At 55.1% G+C, this 23,279-nt stretch overlaps 1 protein-coding gene across 1 annotated transcript in view; it reads left to right on the top strand.

The window, feature by feature from the left end:
- LOC137366713 (receptor-type tyrosine-protein phosphatase eta-like) overlaps window positions 1-23,279 on the top strand; it is a gene marked incomplete at both ends in the record, with an annotated part of 278,322 nt that overhangs the window by 129,483 nt on the left and 125,560 nt on the right. The window contains 3 exons of the mRNA XM_068028378.1: window positions 12,159-12,232; window positions 18,801-18,928; window positions 23,077-23,164. Of these exons, the coding sequence (XP_067884479.1) occupies window positions 12,159-12,232; window positions 18,801-18,928; window positions 23,077-23,164 (290 nt within the window). The remainder of the gene's footprint in view (window positions 1-12,158; window positions 12,233-18,800; window positions 18,929-23,076; window positions 23,165-23,279) is intronic.

The raw sequence follows: 23,279 nt of genomic DNA, 5'->3' as shown, positions 1-23,279 counted from the left end.
ACTCTGTCTCTCTCGAACCCCGGTCTGTGTGTCACTCTGTCTCTCCCCCGCTCTGTTTCTCTCGAGCCCTGGTCTATATGTGTCTCTCTGTCTCTCCCCCACTCTGTCTCTCTCGAACCCCGGTCTGTGTGTCTCTCTCTGACCCTCTCTCTCGAACCCCGGTCTATGTGTGTCTCTCTGTCTCTCGCCCATTCTGTCTCTCTCGAACCCCGGTCTGTGTGTCTCTCTGTCTCCCCCCCCGCTCTCTCTCTCGAGCCCCGGTCTGTGTGCGTCTCTGTCACTCCCCCGCTCTCTCTCTCTCGAACCCCGGTCTGTGTGTGTCTCTCTGTCACTCCCCCGCTCTGTCGCTCTCGAGCCCCGGTCTGTGTGTGTCTCTCTGTCTCTCCCCCACTCTGTCTCTCTCGAGCCCCGGTCTGTGTGTGTCTCTCTGTCTCTCCCCCACTCTGTCTCTCTCGAACCCCGGTCTGTGTGTCTCTCTCTGACTCTCTCTCTCGAACCCCGGTCGATGTGTGTCTCTCTGTCTCTCTCGAGCCCCGGTCTGTGTGTGCCTCTCTGTCTCACCCCCACTTTCTCTCTCGAACCCCGGTCTGTGTGTGTCTCTCTGTCTCTCTCGAACCCCGGTCTGTGTGTCTCTCTGTCTCTCCACCGCTCTGTTTCTCTCGAGCCCCGGTCTGTGTGTGTCTCTCTGTCTCTCCCCCACCCTGTCTCTCTCGAACCCCGGTCTGTGTGTCTCTCTGTCTCTCCACCGCTCTGTTTCTCTCGAGCCCCGGTCTGTGTGTGTCTCTCTGTCTCTCCCCCACTCTGTCTCTCTCGAACCCCGGTCTGTGTGACTCTCTCTGACTCTCTCTCTCGAGCCCCGGTCTATGTGTGTCTCTCTGTCTCTCCCCCACTCTGTCTCTCTCGAGCCCCGGTCTGTGTGTGTCTCTCTGTCTCTCCCCCACTCTGTCTCTCTCGAACCCCGGTCTGTGTGACTCTCTCTGACTCTCTCTCTCAAGCCCCGGTCTATGTGTGTCTCTCTGTCTCTCCCCCACTCTGTCTCTCTCGAGCCCCGGTCTGTGTGTGTCTCTCTGTCTCTCCCCCACTCTGTCTCTCTCGAGCCCCGGTCTGTGTGTGTCTCTCTGTCTCTCCCCCACTCTGTCTCTCTCGAACCCCGGTCTGTGTGTCTCTCTCTGACTCTCTCTCTCGAACCCCGTTCTTTGTGTGTCTCTCTGTCTCTCCCCCACTCTGTCTCTCTCGAGCCCTGGTCTGTGTGTGTCTCTCTGTCTCTCCCCCGCTGTCTCTCTCCCTCTCGAACCCCGGTCTCTGTATGTCTCTCTGTCGCTCCCCCGCTCAGTCTCTCTCGAACCCCGGTCTGTGTGTCTCTCTCTGACTCTCTCTCTCGAACCCCGGTCTATGTGTGTCTCTCTGTCTCCCCCCCCGCTCTCTCTCTCGAACCCCGGTCTGTGTGCGTCTCTGTCACTCCCCCGCTCTCTCTCTCTTGAACCCCGGTCTGTGTGTGTCTCTCTGTCACTCCCCCGCTCTGTCGCTCTCGAGCCCCGGTCTGTGTGTGTCTCTCTGTCTCTCCCCCACTCTGTCTCTCTCGAGCCCCGGTCTGTGTGTGTCTCTCTGTCTCTCCCCCACTCTGTCTCTCTCGAACCCCGGTCTGTGTGTCTCTCTCTGACTCTCTCTCTCGAACCCCGGTCTGTGTGTCTCTCTCTGACTCTCTCTCTTGAACCCCGGTCTATGTGTGTCTCTCTGTCTCTCTCGAGCCCCGGTCTGTGTGTGTCTCTCTGTCTCACCCCCACTTTCTCTCTCGAACCCCGGTCTGGGTGTGTCTCTCTGTCTCTCTCGAAGCCCGGTCTGTGTGTCTCTCTGTCTCTCCACCGCTCTCTCTCTCCCTCTCGAACCCCGGTCTCTGTGTGTCTCTCTGTCTCACCCCCACTTTCTCTCTCGAACCCCGGTCTGTGTGTGTCTCTCTGTCTCTCTCGAGCCCCGGTCTATGTGTGTCTCTCTGTCTCTCCCCCACTCTGTTTCTCTCGAGCCCCGGTCTGTGTGTGTCTCTCTGTCTCTCCCCCGCTCTCTCTCTCCCTCTCGAACCCCGGTCTCTGTGTGTCTCTCTATCGCTCCCCCGCTCAGTCTCTCTCGAACCCCGGTCTGTGTGTCTCTCTCTGTCTCTCTCGAACCCCGGTCTGTGTGTGTCTCTCTGTCTCTCCCCCGCTCTGTCTCTCTCAAACCCCGGTCTATGTGTGACTCTCTGTCTCTCCCCCACTCGGTCTCTCTCGAACCCCGGTCTGTGTGTGTCTCTCTGTCTCTCCCCCGCTCTGTCTCTCTCGAGCCCCGATCTATGTGTATCTCTCCGTCTCTCCCCCGCTCTCTCTCTCTCGAACTCCGGTCTGTGTGTCTCTCTCTGTCTCCATCGGACCCCGGTCTGTGTGTGCCTCTCTGTCTCTCCCCCGCTCTCTCTCTCTGTCTCTCGAACCCTGGTCTGTGTGTGTCTCTCTGTCTCACCCCCGCTCTCACTCTCTCTCTCTCGAACCCCGGTCTGTGTGTGTCTCTCTGTCTCTCCCCCTCTCTCTCTCTCCCTCTCTCTCTCGAGCCCCGGTCTGTGTGTGTCTCTCTGTCTCTCCCTCACTCTGTCTCTCTCGAACCCCGGTCTGTGTGTCTCTCTCTGACTCTCTCTCTCGCGAACCCCGGTCTATATGTGTCTCTCTGTCTCTCCCCTGCTCTGTCTCTCTCGAACTCCGGTCTGTGTGTCTCTCTCTGTCTCCATCGAACCCCGGTCTGTGTGTGTCTCTCTGTCTCTCCCCCTCTCTCTCTCTCCCTCTCTCTCTCGAGCCCCGGTCTGTGTGTGTCTCTCTGTCTCTCCCCCGCTCTGTTTCTCTCGAGCCCTGGTCTGTGTGTGTCTCTCTGTCTCTCCCCCACTCTGTCTCTCACGAACCCCGGTCTGTGTGTCTGTCTCTGACTCTCTCTCTCGAACCCCGGTCTATATGTGTCTCTCCGTCTCTCCCCCGCTCTGTCTCTCTCGAACTCCGGTCTGTGTGTCTCTCTCTGTCTCCATCGAACCCCGGTCTGTGTGTGTCTCTCTGTCTCTCCCCCTCTCTCTCTCTCCCTCTCTCTCTCGAGCCCCGGTCTGTGTGTGTCTCTCTGTCACTCCCCCGCTCTGTCTCTCTCGAGCCCCGGTCTATGTGTCACTCTGTCTCTCCCCCGCTCTGTTTCTCTCGAGCCCTGGTCTGTGTGTGTCTCTCTGACTCTCTCTCTCGAACCCCGGTCTATTTATGTCTCTCTGTCTCTCCCCCACTCTGTCTCTCTCGAGCCCCGGTCTGTGTGTCTCTCTCTGACTCTCTCTCTCGAACCCCGGTCTATATGTGTCTCTCTGTCTCTCCCCCACTCTGTCTCTCTCGAACCCCGGTCTGTGTGTCTCTCTGTCTCTCCCCCGCACTGTTTCTCTCGACCCCGGTCTGTGTGGGTCTCTCTGTCTCTCCCCCACTCTGTCTCTCTCGAGCCCCGGTCTGTGTGTGTCTCTCTGTCTCTCCCCCACTCTGTCTCTCTCGAACCCCGGTCTGTATGTCTCTCTCTGACTCTCTCTCTCGAACCCCGGTCTGTGTCTGTCTCTCTGTCTCTCCCCCACTCTGTCTCTCTCGAGCCCCGGTCTGTGTGTGTCTCTCTGTCTCTCCCCCACTCTGTCTCTCTCGAGCCCCGGTCTGTGTGTGTCTCTCTGTCTCTCCCCCACTCTGTCTCTCTCGAACCCCGGTCTGTGTGTCTCTCTCTGACTCTCTCTCTCGAACCCCGGTCTGTGTCTGTCTCTCTGTCTCTCCCCCACTCTGTCTCTCTCGAGCCCCGGTCTGTGTGTGTCTCTCTGTCTCTCCCCCACTCTGTCTCTCTCGAACCCCGGTCTGTGTGTCTCTCTCTGACTCTCTCTCTCGAACCCCGGTCTATGTGTGCCTCTCTGTCTCTCCCCCACTCGGTCTCTCTCGAACCCCGGTCTTTGTGTGTCTCTCTGTCTCTCTCGAGCCCCGGTCTGTGTGTGTCTCTCTGTCTCTCTCGAACCACGTTCTGTGTGTGTCTCTCTGTCTCTCCCCCACTCTGTCTCTCTCGAACCCCGGTCTGTGTGACTCTCTCTGACTCTCTCTCTCAAGCCCCGGTCTGTGTGTGTCTCTCTGTCTCTCCCCCACTCTGTCTCTCTCGAACCCCGGTCTGTGTGTCTCTCTCTGACTCTCTCTCTCGAACCCCGGTCTATGTGTGCCTCTCTGTCTCTCCCCCACTCGGTCTCTCTCGAACCCCGGTCTTTGTGTGTCTCTCTGTCTCTCTCGAGCCCCGGTCTATGTGTGACTCTCTGTCTCTCCCCCACTCGGTCTCTCTCGAACCCCGGTCTGTGTGTCTTTCTGTCTCTCCACCGCTCTGTTTCTCTCGAGCCCCGGTCTGTGTGTGTCTCTCTGTCTCTCCCCCACTCTGTCTCTCTCGAACCCCGGTCTGTGTGATTCTCTGACTCTCTCTCTCGAGCCCCGGTCTATGTGTGTCTCTCTGTCTCTCCCCCACTCTGTCTCTCTCTCGAGCCCCGGTCTGTGTGTGTCTCTCTGTCTCTCCCCCACTCTGTCTCTCTCGAACCCCGGTCTGTGTGTCTCTCTGTCTCTCCCCCGCTCTCTCTCTCCCTCTCGAACCCCGGTCTATGTGTGTCTCTCTGTCTCTCCCCCATTCTGTCTCTCTCGAACCCCGGTCTGTGTGTCTCTCTGTCTCCCCCCCCGCTCTCTCTCTCGAACCCCGGTCTATGTGTGTCTCTCTGTCTCTCCCCCATTCTGTCTCTCTCGAACCCCGGTCTGTGTGTCTCTCTGTCTCCCCCCCCGCTCTCTCTCTCGAACCCCGGTCTATGTGTGTCTCTCTGTCACTCCCCCGCTCTCTCTCTCTCGAACCCCGGTCTATGTGTGTCTCTCTGTCTCTCCCCCACTCGGTCTCTCTCGAACCCCGGTCTGTGTGTCTCTCTCTGACTCTCTCTCTCGAACCCCGGTCTATGTGTGTCTGTGTCACTCCCCCGCTCTGTCGCTCTCGAGCCCCGGTCTGTGTGTGTCTATCTGTCTCTCCCCCACTCTGTCTCTCTCGAGCCCCGGTCTGTGTGTGTCTCTCTGTCTCTCCCCCACTCTGTCTCTCTCGAACCCCGGTCTGTGTGTCTCTCTCTGACTCTCTCTCTCGAACCCCGGTCTATGTGTGTCTCTCTGTCTCTCCCCCACTCGGTCTCTCTCGAACCCCGGTCTGTGTGTCTCTCTCTGACTCTCTCTCTCGAACTCCGGTCTATGTGTGTCTCTCTGTCTCTCTCGAGCCCCGGTCTGTGTGTGTCTCTCTGTCTCTCCCCCACTCTGTCTCTCTCGAGCCCCGGTCTGTGTGTGTCTCTCTGTCTCTCCCCCACTCTGTCTCTCTCGAACCCCGGTCTGTGTGTCTCTCTCTGACTCTCTCTCTCGAACCCCGGTCTATGTGTGTCTCTCTGTCTCTCTCGAGCCCCGGTCTGTGTGTGTCTCTCTGTCTCACCCCCACTTTCTCTCTCGAACCCCGGTCTGTGTGTGTCTCTCTGTCTCTCTCGAACCCCGGTCTGTGTGTCTCTCTGTCTCTCCACCGCTCTGTTTCTCTCGAGCCCCGGTCTGTGTGTGTCTCTCTGTCTCTCCCCCACTCTGTCTCTCTCGAACCCCGGTCTGTGTGTGTCTCTCTGTCTCTCTCGAACCCCGGTCTGTGTGTCTCTCTGTCTCTCCACCGCTCTGTTTCTCTCGAGCCCCGGTCTGTGTGTGTCTCTCTGTCTCTCCCCCACTCTGTCTCTCTCGAGCCCTGGTCTGTGTGTGTCTCTCTGTCTCTCCCCCGCTCTCTCTCTGTCTCTCTCGAACCCCGGTCTATATGTGTCTCTCTGTCTCTCTCGAACCACGTTCTGTGTGTGTCTCTCTGTCTCTCCCCCACTCGGTCTCTCTCGAACCCCGGTCTGTGTGTCTCTCTGTCTCTCCTCCGCTCTGTTTCTCTCGAGCCCCGGTCTGTGTGTGTCTCTCTGTCTCTTCCGCACTCTGTCTCTCTCGAACCCCGGTCTGTGTGACTCTCTCTGACTCTCTCTCTCGAGCCCCGGTCTATGTGTGTCTCTCTGTCTCTCCCCCACTCTGTCTCTCTCGAGCCCCGGTCTGTGTGTGTCTCTCTGTCTCTCCCCCACTCTGTCTCTCTCGAACCCCGGTCTGTGTGTCTCTCTCTGACTCTCTCTCTCGAACCCCAGTCTGTGTGTGTCTCTCTGTCTCTCTCGAACCACGTTCTGTGTGTGTCTCTCTGTCTCTCCCCCGCTCTGTCTCTCTCAAACCCCGGTCTATGTGTGACTCTCTGTCTCTCCCCCACTCTGTCTCTCTCGAACCCCGGTCTGTGTGTCTTTCTGTCTCTCCACCGCTCTGTTTCTCTCGAGCCCCGGTCTGTGTGTGTCTCTCTGTCTCTCCCCCACTCTGTCTCTCTCGAACCCCGGTCTGTGTGATTCTCTGACTCTCTCTCTCGAGCCCCGGTCTATGTGTGTCTCTCTGTCTCTCCCCCACTCTGTCTCTCTCTCGAGCCCCGGTCTGTGTGTGTCTCTCTGTCTCTCCCCCACTCTGTCTCTCTCGAACCCCGGTCTGTGTGTCTCTCTCTGACTCTCTCTCTCGAACCCCGGTCTTTGTGTGTCTCTCTGTCTCTCCCCCGCTCTCGCTCTCCCTCTCGAACCCCGGTCTCTGTGTGTCTCTCTGTCGCTCCCCCGCTCAGTCTCTCTCGAACCCCGGTCTATGTGTGTCTCTCTGTCTCTCCCCCATTCTGTCTCTCTCGAACCCCGGTCTGTGTGTCTCTCTGTCTCCCCCCCCGCTCTCTCTCTCGAACCCCGGTCTGTGTGCGTCTCTGTCACTCCCCCGCTCTCTCTCTCTCGAACCCCGGTCAGTGTGTGTCTCTCTGTCTCTCCCCCACTCGGTCTCTCTCGAACCCCGGTCTGTGTGTCTCTCTCTGACTCTCTCTCTCGAACCCCGGTCTATGTGTGTCTCTGTCACTCCCCCGCTCTGTCGCTCTCGAGCCCCGGTCTGTGTGTGTCTCTCTGTCTCTCCCCCACTCTGTCTCTCTCGAGCCCCGGTCTGTGTGTGTCTCTCTGTCTCTCCCCCACTCTGTCTCTCTCGAACCCCGGTCTGTGTGTCTCTCTCTGACTCTCTCTCTCGAACCCCGGTCTATGTGTGTCTCTCTGTCTCTCTCGAGCCCCGGTCTGTGTGTGTCTCTCTGTCTCACCCCCACTTTCTCTCTCGAACCCCGGTCTGTGTGTGTCTCTCTGTCTCTCTCGAACCCCGGTCTGTGTGTCTCTCTGTCTCTCCACCGCTCTGTTTCTCTCGAGCCCCGGTCTGTGTGTGTCTCTCTGTCTCTCCCCCACTCTGTCTCTCTCGAACCCCGGTCTGTGTGTCTCTCTCTGACTCTCTCTCTCGAACCCCGGTCTATGTGTGTCTCTCTGTCTCTCTCGAACCCCGGTCTGTGTGTCTCTCTGTCTCACCCCCACTTTCTCTCTCGAACCCCGGTCTGTGTGTGTCTCTCTGTCTCTCTCGAACCCCGGTCTGTGTGTCTCTCTGTCTCTCCACCGCTCTGTTTCTCTCGAGCCCCGGTCTGTGTGTGTCTCTCTGTCTCACCCCCACTTCTCTCTCGAACCCCGGTCTGTGTGTGTCTCTCTGTCTCTCTCGAACCCCGGTCTGTGTGTCTCTCTGTCTCTCCACCGCTCTGTTTCTCTCGAGCCCCGGTCTGTGTGTGTCTCTCTGTCTCTCCCCCACTCTGTCTCTCTCGAGCCCTGGTCTGTGTGTGTCTCTCTGTCTCTCCCCCGCTCTCTCTCTCCCTCTCGAACCCCGGTCTCTGTGTGTCTCTCTATCGCTCCCCCGCTCAGTCTCTCTCGAACCCCGGTCTGTGTGTCTCTCTCTGTCTCTCTCGAACCCCGGTCTGTGTGTGTCTCTCTGTCTCTCTCGAACCACTTTCTGTGTGTGTCTCTCTGTCTCTCCCCCGCTCTGTCTCTCTCAAACCCCGGTCTATGTGTGACTCTCTGTCTCTCCCCCACTCGATCTCTCTCGAACCCCGGTCTGCGTGTCTCTCTGTCTCTCCACCGCTCTGTTTCTCTCGAGCCCCGGTCTGTGTGTGTCTCTCTGTCTCTCCCCCACTCTGTCTCTCTCGAACCCCGGTCTGTGTGACTCTCTCTGACTCTCTCTCTCGAGCCCCGGTCTGTGTGTGTCTCTCTGTCTCTCCCCCACTCTGTCTCTCTCGAACCCCGGTCTGTGTGTCTCTCTCTGACTCTCTCTCTCGAACCCCGGTCTGTGTGTGTCTCTCTGTCTCTCTCGAACCACGTTCTGTGTGTGTCTCTCTGTCTCTACCCCGCTCTGTCTCTCTCAAACCCCGGTCTATGTGTGACTCTCTGTCTCTCCCCCACTCGGTCTCTCTCGAACCCCGGTCTGCGTGTCTCTCTGTCTCTCCACCGCTCTGTTTCTCTCGAGCCCCGGTCTGTGTGTGTCTCTCTGTCTCTCCCCCACTCTGTCTCTCTCGAACCCCGGTCTGTGTGACTCTCTCTGACTCTCTCTCTCGAGCCCCGGTCTATGTGTGTCTCTCTGTCTCTCCCCCACTCTGTCTCTCTCGAGCCCCGGTCTGCGTGTGTCTCTCTGTCTCTCCCCCACTCTGTCTCTCTCGAACCCCGGTCTGTGTGTCTCTCTCTGACTCTCTCTCTCGAACCCCGGTCTGTGTGTCTCTCTGTCTCTCCCCCACTCTGTCTCTCTCGAGCCCTGGTCTGTGTGTGTCTCTCTGTCTCTCCCCCGCTCTCTCTCTCCCTCTCGAACCCCGGTCTCTGTGTGTCTCTCTGTCGCTCCCCCGCTCAGTCTCTCTCGAACCCCGGTCTGTGTGTCTCTCTCTGTCTCTCTCTCGAACCCCGGTCTGTGTGTGTCTCTCTGTCTCCCCCCCCGCTCCCTCTCTCGAACCCCGGTCTGTGTGTGTCTCTCTGTCACTCCCCCGCTCTGTCTCTCTCGAGCCCCGGTCTGTGTGTGTCTATCTCTCTCTCCCCCGCGCTCTCTCTCTCTCTCTCTCTCTCGAGCCCCGGTCTGTGTGTGTCTCCCTGTCTCCCCCCAGCTCTCTCTCTCGAACCCCGGTCTGTGTGTGTCTCTGTCTCTCCCCCGCTCTCTCTCTCGAGCCCCGGTCTGTGTGTGTGTCTCTCTCTCTCCCCTGCGCGCTCTCTCTCTCTCTCTCTCTCTCGAGCCCCGGTCTGTGTGTGTCTCTCTGTCTCTCCCCCGCTCTCTCTCTCGAATCACGGTCTGTGTGTGTCTCTCTGTCTCTCCCCCGCTCTCTCTCTCCCTCTCGAACCACGGTCTATGTGTGTCTCTCTGTCTCTCCCCCACTCTGTCTCTCTCGAACCCCGGTCTGTGTGTGTCTCTCTGTCTCTCCCCCACTCTGTCTCTCTCGAACCCCGGTCTGTGTGTCTCTCTCTGACTCTCTCTCTCGAACCCCGGTCTGTGTGTGTCTCTCTGTCTCTCTCGAACCACGTTCTGTGTGGGTCTCTCTGTCTCTCCCCCGCTCTGTCTCTCTCAAACCCCGGTCTATGTGTGACTCTCTGTCTCTCCCCCACTCGGTCTCTCTCGAACCCCGGTCTGTGTGTCTTTCTGTCTCTCCACCGCTCTGTTTCTCTCGAGCCCCGGTCTGTGTGTGTCTCTCTGTCTCTCCCCCACTCTGTCTCTCTCGAACCCCGGTCTGTGTGACTCTCTCTGACTCTCTCTCTCGAGCCCCGGTCTATGTGTGTCTCTCTGTCTCTCCCCCACTCTGTCTCTCTCTCGAGCCCCGGTCTGTGTGTGTCTCTCTGTCTTTCCCCCACTCTGTCTCTCTCGAACCCCGGTCTGTGTGTCTCTCTCTGACTCTCTCTCTCGAACCCCGGTCTTTGTGTGTCTCTCTGTCTCTCCCCCACTCTGTCTCTCTCGAGCCCTGGTTTGTGTGTGTCTCTCTGTCTCTCCCACGCTCTCTCTCTCCCTCTCGAACCCCGGTCTGTGTGTGTCTCTCTGTCACTCCCCAGCTCTCTCTCTCTCTCTCTCTCTCTCTCTCTCTCTCTCTCGAGCCCCGGTCTGTGTGTGTCTCTCTGTCTCCCCCCAGCTCTCCCTCTCGAACCCCAGTCTGTGTGTGTCTCTGTCTCTCCCCCGCTCTCTCTCTCGAACCCCAGTCTGTGTGTGTCTCTCTGTCTCCCCCCCCGCTCTCTCTCTCGAACCCCGGTCTGTGTGTGTCTCTCTGTCTCCCCCCCCGCTCTCTCTCTCGAACCCCGGTCTGCGTGTGTCTCTCTGTCACTCCCCAGCTCTGTCTCTCTCGAGCCCCGGTCTGTGTGTGTGTCTCTCTCTCTCCCCCGCGCTCTCTCTCTCTCTCTCTCTCTCTCTCTCTCTCTCTCTCTCGCGAGCCCCGGTCTGTGTGTGTCTCTCTGTCTCCCCCCAGCTCTCTCTCTCGAACCCCGGTCTGTGTGTGTCTCTCTGTCTCTCCCCCGCTCTCTCTCTCCCTCTCGAGCCCCGGTCTATGTGTGTCTCTCTGTCGCTCCCCCGCTCAGTCTCTCTCGAACCCCGGTCTGTGTGTGTCTCTCTGTCTCACCCCCACTTTCTCTCTCGAACCCCGGTTTTTTTATGTCTCTCTGTCTCTCTCGAGCCCCGGTCTGTGTGTGTCTCTCTCTCTCCCCCGCGCTCTCTCTCTCTCTCTCTCTCTCTCTCTCTCGAGCCCCGGTCTGTGTGTGTCTCTCTCTCTCCCCCGCGCTCTCTCTCTCTCTCTCTCTCTCTCTCTCTCGAGCCCCGGTCTGTGTGTGTCTCTCTGTCTCCCCCCAGCTCTCTCTCTCGAACCCCAGTCTGTGTGTGTCTCTGTCTCTCCCCCGCTCTCTCTCTCGAACCCCGGTCTGTGTGTGTCTCTCTGTCTCCCCCCCCGCTCTCTCTCTCGAACCCCGGTCTGTGTGTGTCTCTCTGTCTCCCCCCCCGCTCTCTCTCTCGAACCCCGGTCTGCGTGTGTCTCTCTGTCACTCCCCAGCTCTGTCTCTCTCGAGCCCCGGTCTGTGTGTGTGTCTCTCTCTCTCCCCCGCGCTCTCTCTCTCTCTCTCTCTCTCTCTCTCTCTCGAGCCCCGGTCTGTGTGTGTCTCTCTGTCTCCCCCCAGCTCTCTCTCTCGAACCCCGGTCTGTGTGTGTCTCTCTGTCTCTCCCCCGCTCTCTCTCTCCCTCTCGAGCCCCGGTCTATGTGTGTCTCTCTGTCTCTCCCCCGCTCAGTCTCTCTCGAACCCCGGTCTGTGTGTGTCTCTCTGTATCTCTCGAGCCCCGGTCTATGTGTGTCTCTCTGTCGCTCCCCCGCTCAGTCTCTCTCGAACCCCGGTCTGTGTGTGTCTCTCTGTATCTCTCGAGCCCCGGTCTGTGTGTGTCTCTCTGTCTCACCCCCACTTTCTCTCTCGAACCCCGGTTTTTTTATGTCTCTCTGTCTCTCTCGAGCCCCGGTCTGTGTGTGTCTCTCTGTTTCTCCCCCACTCTCTCGAACCGCGGTCTGTGTGTGTCTCTCTGTCTCCCCCCAGCTCTCTCTCTCGAACCCCGGTCTGTGTGTGTCTCTCTGTCTCTCTCGAACCGCGGTCTGTGTGTGTCTCTCTGTCTCTCCCCCGCTCTCTCGAGCCCCGGTCTATGTGTGTCTCTCTGTCGCTCCCCCGCTCAGTCTCTCTCGAACCGCGGTCTGTGTGTGTCTCTCTGTTTCTCCCCCACTCTCTCGAGCCCCGGTCTGTGTGTGTCTCTCTGTCTCTCCCCCGCTCTCTCTCGGGCCCACTGTGTCTCATTTAAGACGGAGATGAGGAGGAATTTCTTCTCCCAGGGAGTCATTAATCTTTGGAATTCTCTTCCCCAGAGTGCAGTGGGTCATTGAATATATTCAAGGCTGAGTTAAACAGATTTTTGATCTTCCAGAGAGTCGAGGATTATGGTGGACGGGGAGGAGTTGAGCCCACAATCAGATCATCCATGATCATATTGAATGTCAGGGCAGGCTCGAGGAGCTGAATGGCTGACTCTTGCTCCTATTTATTCTATTCTTATGTATATTGTCTCTCGTTCTCACTCTCTCTCAGGCCCAGGCTGCTATCTCAGAGCTCGGGTTACTGACATTATGTGGGTACCTTGCTGAGAATTACTTTTTACCTTCTTATTATTTCTTTTCTCATACAGGAGGAGGCAGCTACAAAAAGTTCAGGAATCCAGTCAGCTGGAGTTTGCACCTCTGGTGAACACTAGGAAGTCAGGTGAGAATTGAAACCTATGCTGTTACACTCAAGGACTTAGCTTTGAAAAAGGACAAAGAGCAATCCAGAGTAAAGATAATAAATTAGGGGAGGACAAATTTCAATGGAGTGAGAATGGATCTGGCCCAAGTATTAGAATCAAAGATTGGCAGGTAATACCTGAACTGAAGAATGAGCCACTTCTAAAGGACAGAGAGTTTGGGGAGAGTTGAAGTCCAGTGCCACGAGAGGGCGAGAGGGGAAGGTCGGACAAACAAAGCCTGATTTCCCTGGATGACAAAAGAGATAGAGTGTAAGATGATGTCAGGTGGATAATACAAGGACACAAGGACTAGGAGCAGGAGTGGACCATTCAGTCTGCTCCACCATTCAATACCATCATGGACTTCAATTCCACATTCCCACCCACTCCTACAGATTAGAGGGTAGCTAATATAACCCCACCATTTAAAAAGGGAGGTAGAGAGAAAGCAGGGATTTATAGACCAGTCAGCCTGACGTCGGTAGTGGGGAAAATTCTAGAGTCCATTCTCAAAGATTTTATAGCAGAGCACTTAGAGAACAGTGGTAGAATCAGACAGAGTCAGCATGGATTTACGAAAGGGAAAACATGCTTGACAAATTTACTAGAATTCTTCGAGGATGTAACTAGTAGAGTTGATGAGGGGGAGCCAGTGGATGTGGTTTATTTGGACTTTCAGAAGGCTTTTGACAAAGTCCCACATAAGAGATTAGCATGTAAAATTAAAGCACATGGGATTGGGGGTCGTGTATTGTGATGGATAGAAAATTGGTTGGCAGACAGGAAACAAAGAGTAGGGATAAATGGGTCTTTTTCCAAATGGTAGGCAGTGACTAGTGGGGTACTGCAGGGATCGGTGCTAGGACCCCAGCTATTCACAATATATATTAATGATTTAGATGAGGGAACTAAGTGTAATATCTCCAAATTTGCAGATGACACAAAACTGGGTGGGAGGGTGAGTTGTGAGGAGGATGCAGAGAGGCTTCAGGGTGATTTTGATAAGTTGAGGAGCACAGCGGGACTGGTGGTCTGAAGTGCATTTGTTTCAATGTGAGAAGTATAACAGGTAAGGCAGATGAACTTAGAGCTTGGATTAGTATTTGGAACTATGATGTTGTTGCTATTACAGAGACTTGGTTGAGGGAAGGACAGGATTGGCAGCTAAATGTTCCAGGCTTTAGAAGCTTCAGGCGGGATAGAGGGGGATGTAAAAGGGGTGGGGGAGTTGCATTACTGGTTAAGGAGAATATCACAGCTGTACTGCGGGAGGACACCTCGGAGGGGTCATGCAGCGAGGCAATATGGGTGGAGCTCAGGAATAGGAAGGGTGCAGTCACGATGTTGGGGGTTTACTACAGGCCTCCCAACAGCCAGCGGGAGGTAGAGGAGCAGATATGTAGACAGATTTTGGAAAGATGTAAAGGTAACAGGGTTGTAGTGGTGGGTGATTTTAACTTCCACTATATTGACTGGGACTCACTTAGTGCTAGGGGCTTGGATGGGGCAGAATTTGTAAGGAGCATCCAGGAGGGCTTCTTGAAACAATATGTAGATAGTCCAACTAGGGATGGGGCCGTACTGGACCCGGTATTGGGGAATGAGCCTGGCCAGGTGGTCGAAGTTTCAGTTGGGGAGCATTTTGGGAACAGTGACCATAATTCCATAAGTTTTAAGGTACTTGTGGATAAGGATAAGAGTAGTCCTCGGGTGAAGGTGCTAAATTGGGGGAAGGCTAATTCTAACAATATTAGGCAGGAACTGAAGAATTTCGATTGGGGGCGGCTGTTTGAGGGTAAATCAACATCTGACATGTGGGAGTCTTTCAAACGTCAGCTGATTAGAATCCAGGACCAGGATGTTCCTGTGAGGAAGAAAGACAAGTTTGGCAAGTTTCGGGAAGCTTGGATAACACGGGATATTGTGAGCCTAGTCAAAAAGAAAAAGGAAGCATTTGTAAGGGCTGGAAGGCTAGGAACAGACGAATCCCTTGAGGAATATAAAGACAGTAGGAAGGAACTTAAGCAAGGAGTCAGGAGGGCTAAAAGTGGTCATGAAAAGTCATTGGCAAACAGGATTAAGGAAAATCCCAAGGCTTTTTATACATATATAAAGAGCAAGAGGGTAACCAGGGAAAGGGTTGGCCCACTCAAGGACAGAGAAGTGAATCTATGTGTGGAACCAGAGGAAATGCGCGAGGTACTAAATGAGTACTTTGCATCAGTATTCACCAAAGAGAAGGACTTGGTGGATGATGAGCCTAGGGAAGGGAGTGTAGATAGTCTCAGTCATCTCATTATCAAAAAGGAGGAGGTGTTGGGTGTCTTGCAAAGCATTAAGGTAGATAAGTCCCCAGGGCCTGATGGGATCTACCCCAGAATACTGAGGGAGGCAAGGGAAGAAATTGCTGGGGCCTTGACAGAAATCTTTGCATCCTCATTGGCTACAGGTGAGGTCCCAGAGGACTGGAGAATAGCCAATGTTGTTCCTTTGTTTAAGAAGGGTAGCAAGGATAATCCAGGAAATTATAGGCCGGTGAGCCTTAGGTCAGTGGCAGGGAAATTATTAGAGAGGATTCTTCGGGACAGGATTTACTCCCATTTGGAAACAAATGGACTTATTAGCGAGAGGCTGCATGGTTTTGTGAAGGGGAGGTCGTGTCTCACTAATTTGATTGAGTTTGTTGAGGAAGTGACGAAGATGATTGATGAAGGAAGGGCAGTGGATGTTATCTAAATGGACTTTAGTAAAGCCTTTGACAAGGTCCCTCATGGCAGACTGATACAAAAGGTGAAGTCACACGGGATCGGAGGTGAGCTGGCAAGATGGATACAGAACTGGCTCTGTCATAGAAGACAGAGGGTAGCAGTGGAAGGGTGCTTTTCTGAATGGAGGGATGTGACTAGTGGTGTTCTGCAGGGATCAGTGCTGGGACCTTTGCTGTTTGTAGTATATATAAATGATTTGGAGGAAAATGTAGCTGGTCTGATTAGTAAGTTTGCGGACGACACAAAGGTTGGTGGAGTTGCGGATAGTGATGAGGATTGTCAGAGGATACAGCAGGATATAGATCGGTTGGAGACTTGGGCGGAGAAATGGCAGATGGAGTTTAATCCGGACAAATGTGAGGTAATGCATTTTGGAAGATCTAATGCAGGTGGGAAGTATACAGTAAATGGCAGAACCCTTAGGAGTATTGACGGGCAGAGAGATCTGGGTGTACAGGTCCACAGGTCACTGAAAGTGGCAACGCAGGTGGATAAGGTAGTCAAGAAGGCATACGGCATGCTTGCCTTCATCGGTCGGGGCATAGAGTATAAAAATTGGCAAGTCATATTGCAGCTGTACAGAACTTTAGTTAGGCCACACTTAGAATATTGCGTGTATTTCTGGTCGCCACACGACCAGAAGGATGTGGAGGCTTTGGAGAGGGTACAGAAGAGGTTTACCAGGATGTTGCCTGGTCTGGAGGGCATTAGCTATGAGGAGAGGTTGGATAAACTCGGATTGTTTTCACTGGAACGACGGAGGTGGAGGGGCGACATGATCGAGGTTTACAAAGCTATGAGAGGCATGGACAGAGTGGATAGTCAGAAGCTTTTTCCCAGGGTGTAAGAGTCAGTTACTAGGGGACATAGGTTTAAGGTGTGAGGGGCAAAGTTTAGAGGGGATGTGTGAGGCAAGTTCTTTACACAGAGGGTGGTGAGTGCCTGGAACTTGCTGCCAGGGGAGGTGGTGGAAGCAGGTACCATAGAGATGTTTAAGAGACATCTTGACAAATACATGAATAGGAAGGGAATAGAGGGATACGGTCCCCGGAAGTGCAGAAGGTTTTAGTTTAGACAGGCATCAAGATCGGCGCAGGCTTGGAGGGCTGAATGGCCTGTTCCTGTGCTGTACTGTTCTTTGTTCTTTGAGGATGCAGAGAGGCTTCAGGGTGATTTGGACAAGTTGAGTGAGTGGGCTAATGCATGGCAGATGCAGTATAATGTGGATAAATGTGAGGTTATCCACTTTGGTAGCAAAAACAGGAAGGCAGATTATTATCTGAACGGCTATAAACTGAGAGAGGGGAATATGCAGCGAGACCTGGGTGTTCTCGTACACCAGTCACTGAAGGTAAGCATGCAGGTGCAACAGGCGGTAAAAAAGGCAAATGGTATGTTGGCCTTCACAGCGAGAGGATTCGAGTACAGGAGCAGGGATGTCTTGCTGTAATTATACAGGGCCTTGGTGAGGCCACATCTGGAATATTGTGTGCAGTTTTGGTCTCCTTATCTGAGGAAGGATGTTCTTGCTATAGAGGGAGTGCAGCGAAGGTTTACCAGACTGATTCCTGGGATGGTGGGACTGACGTATGAGGAGAGATTGAGTCGGTTAGGATTATATTCACTGGAGTTCAGAAGAGTGAGGGGGGATCTCATAGAAACCTATAAAATTCTAACAGGACTTGACAGGGTAGATGCAGAAAGGATGTTCCCGATGGTGGGGGAGTCCAGAACCAGGGGTCATAGTCTAAGGATACGGGGTAAACCATTCAGGACTGAGATGAGGAGAAATTTCTTCACCCAGAGAGTGGTGAGTCTGTGGAATTCGCTACCACAGAAAGCAGTTGAGGCCAAAACATTGTATGTCTTCAAGAAGGAGTTAGATATAGCTTTTGGGTCTAAAGGGATCAAAGGGTATGGGGGGAAAGTGGGAACAGGTTACTGAGTTGGATGATCAGCCGTGATCATAATGAATGGCGGAGCAGGCTCGAAGGGCCGAATGGCCTACTCCTGCTCCTATTTGCTATGTTAATGTCAAATAATATCAGTTACTCTCGGGCCCTTCTTCCCTGGTCCTTGTTACTACAGAACTCCCAAAAAAACACTATTTACTATGTATGTAATAAACTGTAAACCTCTCTTACCTTACATACTTACCCAGCTATGTAGAGTGTTTCCCTAACAGCAGTGACTCACCAACCAAACACCTCGTCGCTTTCCTATGATGTCACTGTTGGCTTTTCTCCCCCTTTTTTCTCTCCCACGCCCTCCGTCTCTCTCTCCCGTGCCCTCCGTCTGTCTCTCCCGCGCCCTCCGTCTCTCTCTCCCGTGCCCTCCGTCTGTCTCTCCCGCGCCCTCCGTCTCTCTCTCCCGCGCCCTCCGTCTGTGTCTCCCGCGCCCTCCGTCTGTGTCTCCCGCGCCCTCCGTCTGTCTCTCCCGCGCCCTCCGTCTCTCTCTCCCGCGCCCTCCGTCTCTCTCTCTCCCGCGCCCTCCGTCTCTGTCTCCCGCGCCCTCCGTCTGTCTCTCCCGCGCCCTCCGTCTGTCTCTCCCGCGCCCTCCGTCTGTCTCTCCCGCGCCCTACGTCTGTCTCTCCCGCGCCCTCCGTCTGACTCTCCCGCACCCTACGTCTGTCTCTCCCGCGCCCTCCGTCTGTGTCTCCCGCGCCCTCCGTCTGTGTCTCCCGCGCCCTCCGTCTGACTCTCCCGCGCCCTCCGTCTGACTCTCCCGCGCCCTCCGTCTGACTCTCCCGCGCCCTACGTCTGTCTCTCCCGCGCCCTCCGTCTCTCTCTCTCCCGCGCCCTCCGTCTGTGTCTCCCGCGCCCTCCGTCTGTGTCTCCCGCGCCCTCCGTCTGTGTCTCCCGCGCCCTCCGTCTGTGTCTCCCGCGCCCTCCGTCTGTCTCTCCCGCGCCCTCCGTCTCTCTCTCCCGCGCCCTCCGTCTCTCTCTCTCCCGCGCCCTCCGTCTCTGTCTCCCGCGCCCTCCGTCTGTCTCTCCCGCGCCCTCCGTCTGTCTCTCCCGCGCCCTCCGTCTGTCTCTCCCGCGCCCTCCGTCTGACTCTCCCGCGCCCTACGTCTGTCTCTCCCGCGCCCTCCGTCTGACTCTCCCGCACCCTACGTCTGTCTCTCCCGCGCCCTCCGTCTGTGTCTCCCGCGCCCTCCGTCTGTGTCTCCCGCGCCCTCCGTCTGACTCTCCCGCGCCCTCCGTCTGACTCTCCCGCGCCCTCCGTCTGACTCTCCCGCGCCCTACGTCTGTCTCTCCCGCGCCCTCCGTCTCTCTCTCCCGCGCCCTCCGTCTGTGTCTCCCGCGCCCTCCGTCTGTCTCTCCCGCGCCCTCCGTCTGTGTCTCCCGCGCCCTCCGTCTGTCTCTCCCGCGCCCTCCGTCTGTCTCTCCCGCGCCCTCCGTCTGTCTCTCCCGCGCCCTCCGTCTGACTCTCCCGCGCCCTCTGTCTCTCGCGCCCTCCGTCTGACTCTCCCGCGCCCTCTGTCTCTCGTGCCCTCCGTCTGACTCTCCCGCGCCCTCTGTCTCTCGTGCCCTCCGTCTGACTCTCCCGCGCCCTCTGTCTCTCGCGCCCTCCGTCTGACTCTCCCGCGCCCTCTGTCTCTCGTGCCCTCCGTCTGACTCTCCCGCGCCCTCTGTCTCTCGTGCCCTCCGTCTGACTCTCCCGCGCCCTCTGTCTCTCGCGCTCTCCGTCTGACTCTCCCCCACCCTCTGTCTGTCTCTCCCGCACTGCTCTGTGAACTTTATAAAACCATATTTTTAACTCATTATGTTTCTTACAGTGAAGAAGAACACAGAAATCAAAGTCTCTGACTTGCTGAGTTTCCTCACAAAGATGCTGAAATTGGAGGAGGATGAGGAAGACGATGACAGTGATCAGAGGGTTGTTGGTTTGGTTAAAGAGTATCGAGTAAGTAAATGAAGACAGTTTCCCTGTCACTCTCGGGAAGCCTCAGTTCATCCAAAACTCAGGATCCTAACTCTCACCAAATCTCTGTCACACATAACTCCTGCAATACACAGCTACGCTGCATTGAAAATTATATGTCAAAGGACCAGACAAATCCTTAACCCTCTTGTCTTATTGCCTCATGGAAATGATGTCTTTGACCAGGAGTGATGTCTAGATTTAACTCACTGAACTGTCTGATCTCACCTCACCCAGTTCCGATTGAACATGACTCTCCCTGAGTGGAGAATCCCAAAGGCAACTGAGTGAATCAGTGAAACCCTTTTGAACCCTTTTGAGGTGGGGGTGGGGGGAGGTGGGGGTCATGGAGAATCACGACAGGTAACGGGAGCAGAGGTAGGAGGTGGCCCGTATTTAAAGAAGGATATTCTATCATTGGAGGCAGTTCAGGAAAGGTTCACTAGGCTGATTCCTGGGATGAAGGGATTGTCTTCTCAAGAATGGCTAAACAGGTTAGGCCTTTATTCACTGGAGTTTAGAAGAATGAGAGGTGATCTTATAGAAACATCTAAGATTCTAAGTGGGCTTGACAGGGTAGATGTAGAGAAGATGTTTCCACTGGTGGGGGAATCTCGAACTAGGGGACATAGTTACAGAATAAGGGGGCACACATTTAAAACTGAAATGCGAAGGAATTTCTTCTCTCAGAGGGTGGTGAATCTCTGGAATTCTCTACCTCAGAGTTGTGGAGGCTAGGTCACTAAATGTATTTAAGGAGGAGGTAGATAGATTTTTGAAATCTCGGGGAGTCGAGGGTTATGTGGAGCAGGTCTGAAAGAGGAGTTGAGGCCTGGGATAGATCAGCCATGATCTTATTGAATGGCGGGGTAGGCTTGAGGGGCTGAATAGCCTACACCTGCGGCTACTTCTTGTGTTGTTATGCATAAGAAATAGGAACAGGAGTAGGCCATTCAGCCCCTCAAACCTGCCCCACCATTCAATATGATCATGGCTGATCATCTATCTCAATGCCACTTTCCCACGCTATCCTCATATCCAAATATCTATGGATTTCTGTCTTGAAGATGCTCAATGATTGAGCTTCCACAGCCCTCTGAGGTAGAGAATTCCACAGATTGACTACCCTCTGAATGAAGAAATTACTCCTCATCTCAGTTTTAAATGGACTGCCCCGAAGAATGGCTCGTGAAACTTTTGTTGAAAAAGACCAAAGAATCACTCCGGGGGGGGGGGGTCTGGAAAAGGCCGAGGCGGGATTCCCCGCATTTACTGTCTCAGCAATGGGAGCCCGGATTCCGACAAAAAAATCCAGTCTCTTGAGTGTAAAATGATTAATGAATAAGTCATTGAGCAGGGATGAAAAGCGCAAATCAATATTCCAGTAGATTCTAAAACAGATCACTGCACTGTCGGAGGATCAATACTGAGGGAGTGTGGCACTGTCAGAGGGTCAGTACTGAGGGAGTACTGCACTGTCGGAGGGTCAGTACTGAGGGAGTGCTGCACTGTCGGAGGATCAGTACTGAGGGAGTGTGGCACTGTCAGAGGGTCAGTACTGAGGGAGTGCTGCACTGTCGGAGGATCAATACTGAGGGAGTGCTGCACTGTCGGAGGGTCAGTACTGAGGGAGTGTGGCACTGTCGGAGGGTCAATACTGAGGGAGTGCTGCACTGTCGGAGGGTCAGTACTGAGGGAGAGCTGCACTGTCAGAGGGTCAGTACTGAGGCAGTGCTGCACTGTCGGAGGGTCAGTACTGAGGGAGTGCTGCACTGTCAGAGGGTCAGTACTGAGGGAGTGCTGCACTGTCGGAGGGTCAGTACTGAGGGAGTGCGGCACTGTCGGAGGGTCAGTACTGAGGGAGTGCTGCACTGTCGGAGGATCAATACTGAGGGAGTGCTGCACTGTCGGAGGGTCAGTACTGAGGGAGTGTGGCACTGTCGGAGGGTCAGTACTGAGGGAGTGCTGCACTGTCGGAGGATCAATACTGAGGGAGTGCTGCACTGTCAGAGGGTCAGTACTGAGGGAGTGCTGCACTGTCGGAGGGTCAGGACTGAGGGAGTGCTGCACTGTCAGAGGGTCAGTACTGAGGGAGTGCTGCACTGTCGGAGGGTCAGTACTGAGGGAGTGTGGCACTGTCGGAGGGTCAGTACTGAGGGAGTGCTGCACTGTCGGAGGGTCAGTACTGAGGGAGTGCTGCACTGTCAGAGGGTCAGTACTGAGGGAGTGCTGCACTGTCAGAGGGTCAGTACTGAGGGAGTGTGGCACTGTCGGAGGGTCAGTACTGAGGGAGTGCTGCACTGTCGGAGGATCAGTACTGAGGGAGTGTGGCACTGTCAGAGGGTCAGTACTGAGGGAGTGCTGCACTGTCGGAGGGTCAGTACTGAGGGAGTGCTGCACTGTCAGAGGGTCAGTACTGAGGGAGTGCTGCACTGTCAGAGGGTCAGTACTGAGGGAGTGTGGCACTGTCGGAGGGTCAGTACTGAGGGAGTGCTGCACTGTCGGAGGATCAGTACTGAGGGAGTGTGGCACTGTCAGAGGGTCAGTACTGAGGGAGTGCTGCACTGTCGGAGGGTCAGTGCTGAGGGAGTGCTGCACTGTCGGAGGGTCAGTACTGAGGGAGTGCTGCACTGTCGGAGGGTCAGTACTGAGGGAGTGCTGCACTGTCGGAGGGTCAGTACTGAGGGAGTGCTGCACTGTCGGAGGGTCAGTACTGAGGGAGTGCTGCACTGTCGGAGGGTCAGTACTGAGGGAGTGCTGCACTATTGGAGGGTCAGTACTGAGGGAGTGTGGCACTGTCAGAGGGTCCGTACTGAGGGAGTGTGGCACTGTCAGAGGGTCCGTACTGAGGGAGTGTGGCACTGTCGGAGGGTCAGTACTGAGGGAGTGCTGCACTGTCGGAGGGTCAGTACTGAGGGAGTGCTGCACTGTCGGAGGGTCAGTACTGAGGGAGTGCTGCACTGTCGGAGGGTCAGTACTGAGGGAGTGCTGCACTGTCGGAGGGTCAGTACTGAGGGAGTGCTGCACTGTCAGAGGATCAGGACTGAGTGAGTGTGGCACTGTCGGAGGGACCGTACTGAGGGAGTGCTGCACTGTCAGAGGGTCAGTACTGATGGAGTGCTGCACTGTCAGAGGGTCAGTACTGAGGGAGTGCTGCACTATTGGAGGGTCAGTACTGAGGGAGTGCTGCACTGTCGGAGGGTCAGTACTGAGGGAGTGCTGCACTGTCGGAGGGTCAGTTCTGAGGGAGTGCTGCACTGTCAGAGGGTCAGTACTGAGGGAGTGCTGCACTGTCGGAGGGTCAGTACTGAGGGAGTGCTGCACTGTCGGAGGGTCAGTGGTGAGGGAGTGCTGCACTGTCGGAGGGTCCGTTCTGAGGGAGTGCTGCACTGTCAGAGGGTCAGTACTGAGGGAGTGCTGCACTGTCGGAGGGTCAGTACTGAGGGAGTGCTGCACTGTCGGAGGGTCAGTACTGAGGGAGTGCTGCACTGTCGGAGGGTCAGTACTGAGGGAGTGCTGCACTGTCGGAGGGTCAGTACTGAGGGAGTGCTGCACTGTCGGAGGGTCAGTACTGAGGGAGTGCTGCACTGTCGGAGGGTCTATTATGTTGCAGTCTGAGTGGAGTTACAAGGGTCTCTGTTCATTCCCTCACTTTTGCTTTATTTACCTGGTACTGGGCAGGTAAAGATGTACTCCAGTTCATCGGGGACACACGGTTTCTTGTGGGAATGGCAACTGAGACTCTGCTGAAATGGGAGGTTAGTGTAAAACACAAATATGTAACAGCTCAAAGACATGAAATGGACTGTGCTCCAGGAGTGGAGGAATTATTTCTAAACCAGTTGGATTTTACAGGATGGCGAATGGTCAAAAAGACAACAAGGAATGGGTTGAATGATCTCCCTTTACTCTGTGATGATATATTGTCTGATGTTTGCTTTGCAGAACATGAACAACCACTTGTCTGAGAAATGCTGTTTCTCCCCCTAATGCTCCTGTCGGCATTGCAACATGACCATGTACTGTGGGTATTCCCAGATTCCTCCTGGGATATCCCACCCGTTCCTTGTGAGCTGCATAACTGATTCCAGGGCTGTTCCTGACTAAACTCCTGCACTGTCTAATTACAGAGTTTGTCATCTCTCCCGAAATATACCTGCACCATTGCACAAGAGTCCCACAATGTAACCAAGAACCGTTTTCACAGCATATTACCATGTAAGTGTGACAGTTGGCTGTATGTATCTGTGTCATGTCTGTGTCAGCTATATTAGAGTCACCATGTATCCCTGTGTGTGACATAGAGTCTCTGTGTTCCTCTGTGTGTCTAGTG

Source organism: Heterodontus francisci, unplaced genomic scaffold (assembly GCF_036365525.1).
Source record: "Heterodontus francisci isolate sHetFra1 unplaced genomic scaffold, sHetFra1.hap1 HAP1_SCAFFOLD_922, whole genome shotgun sequence".
In the NCBI taxonomy this organism is placed as follows: Eukaryota; Metazoa; Chordata; class Chondrichthyes; order Heterodontiformes; family Heterodontidae; genus Heterodontus; species Heterodontus francisci.
Note: the sequence above shows the minus strand (reverse complement) of the source record. Positions and strands in the feature narration are given on the sequence as shown.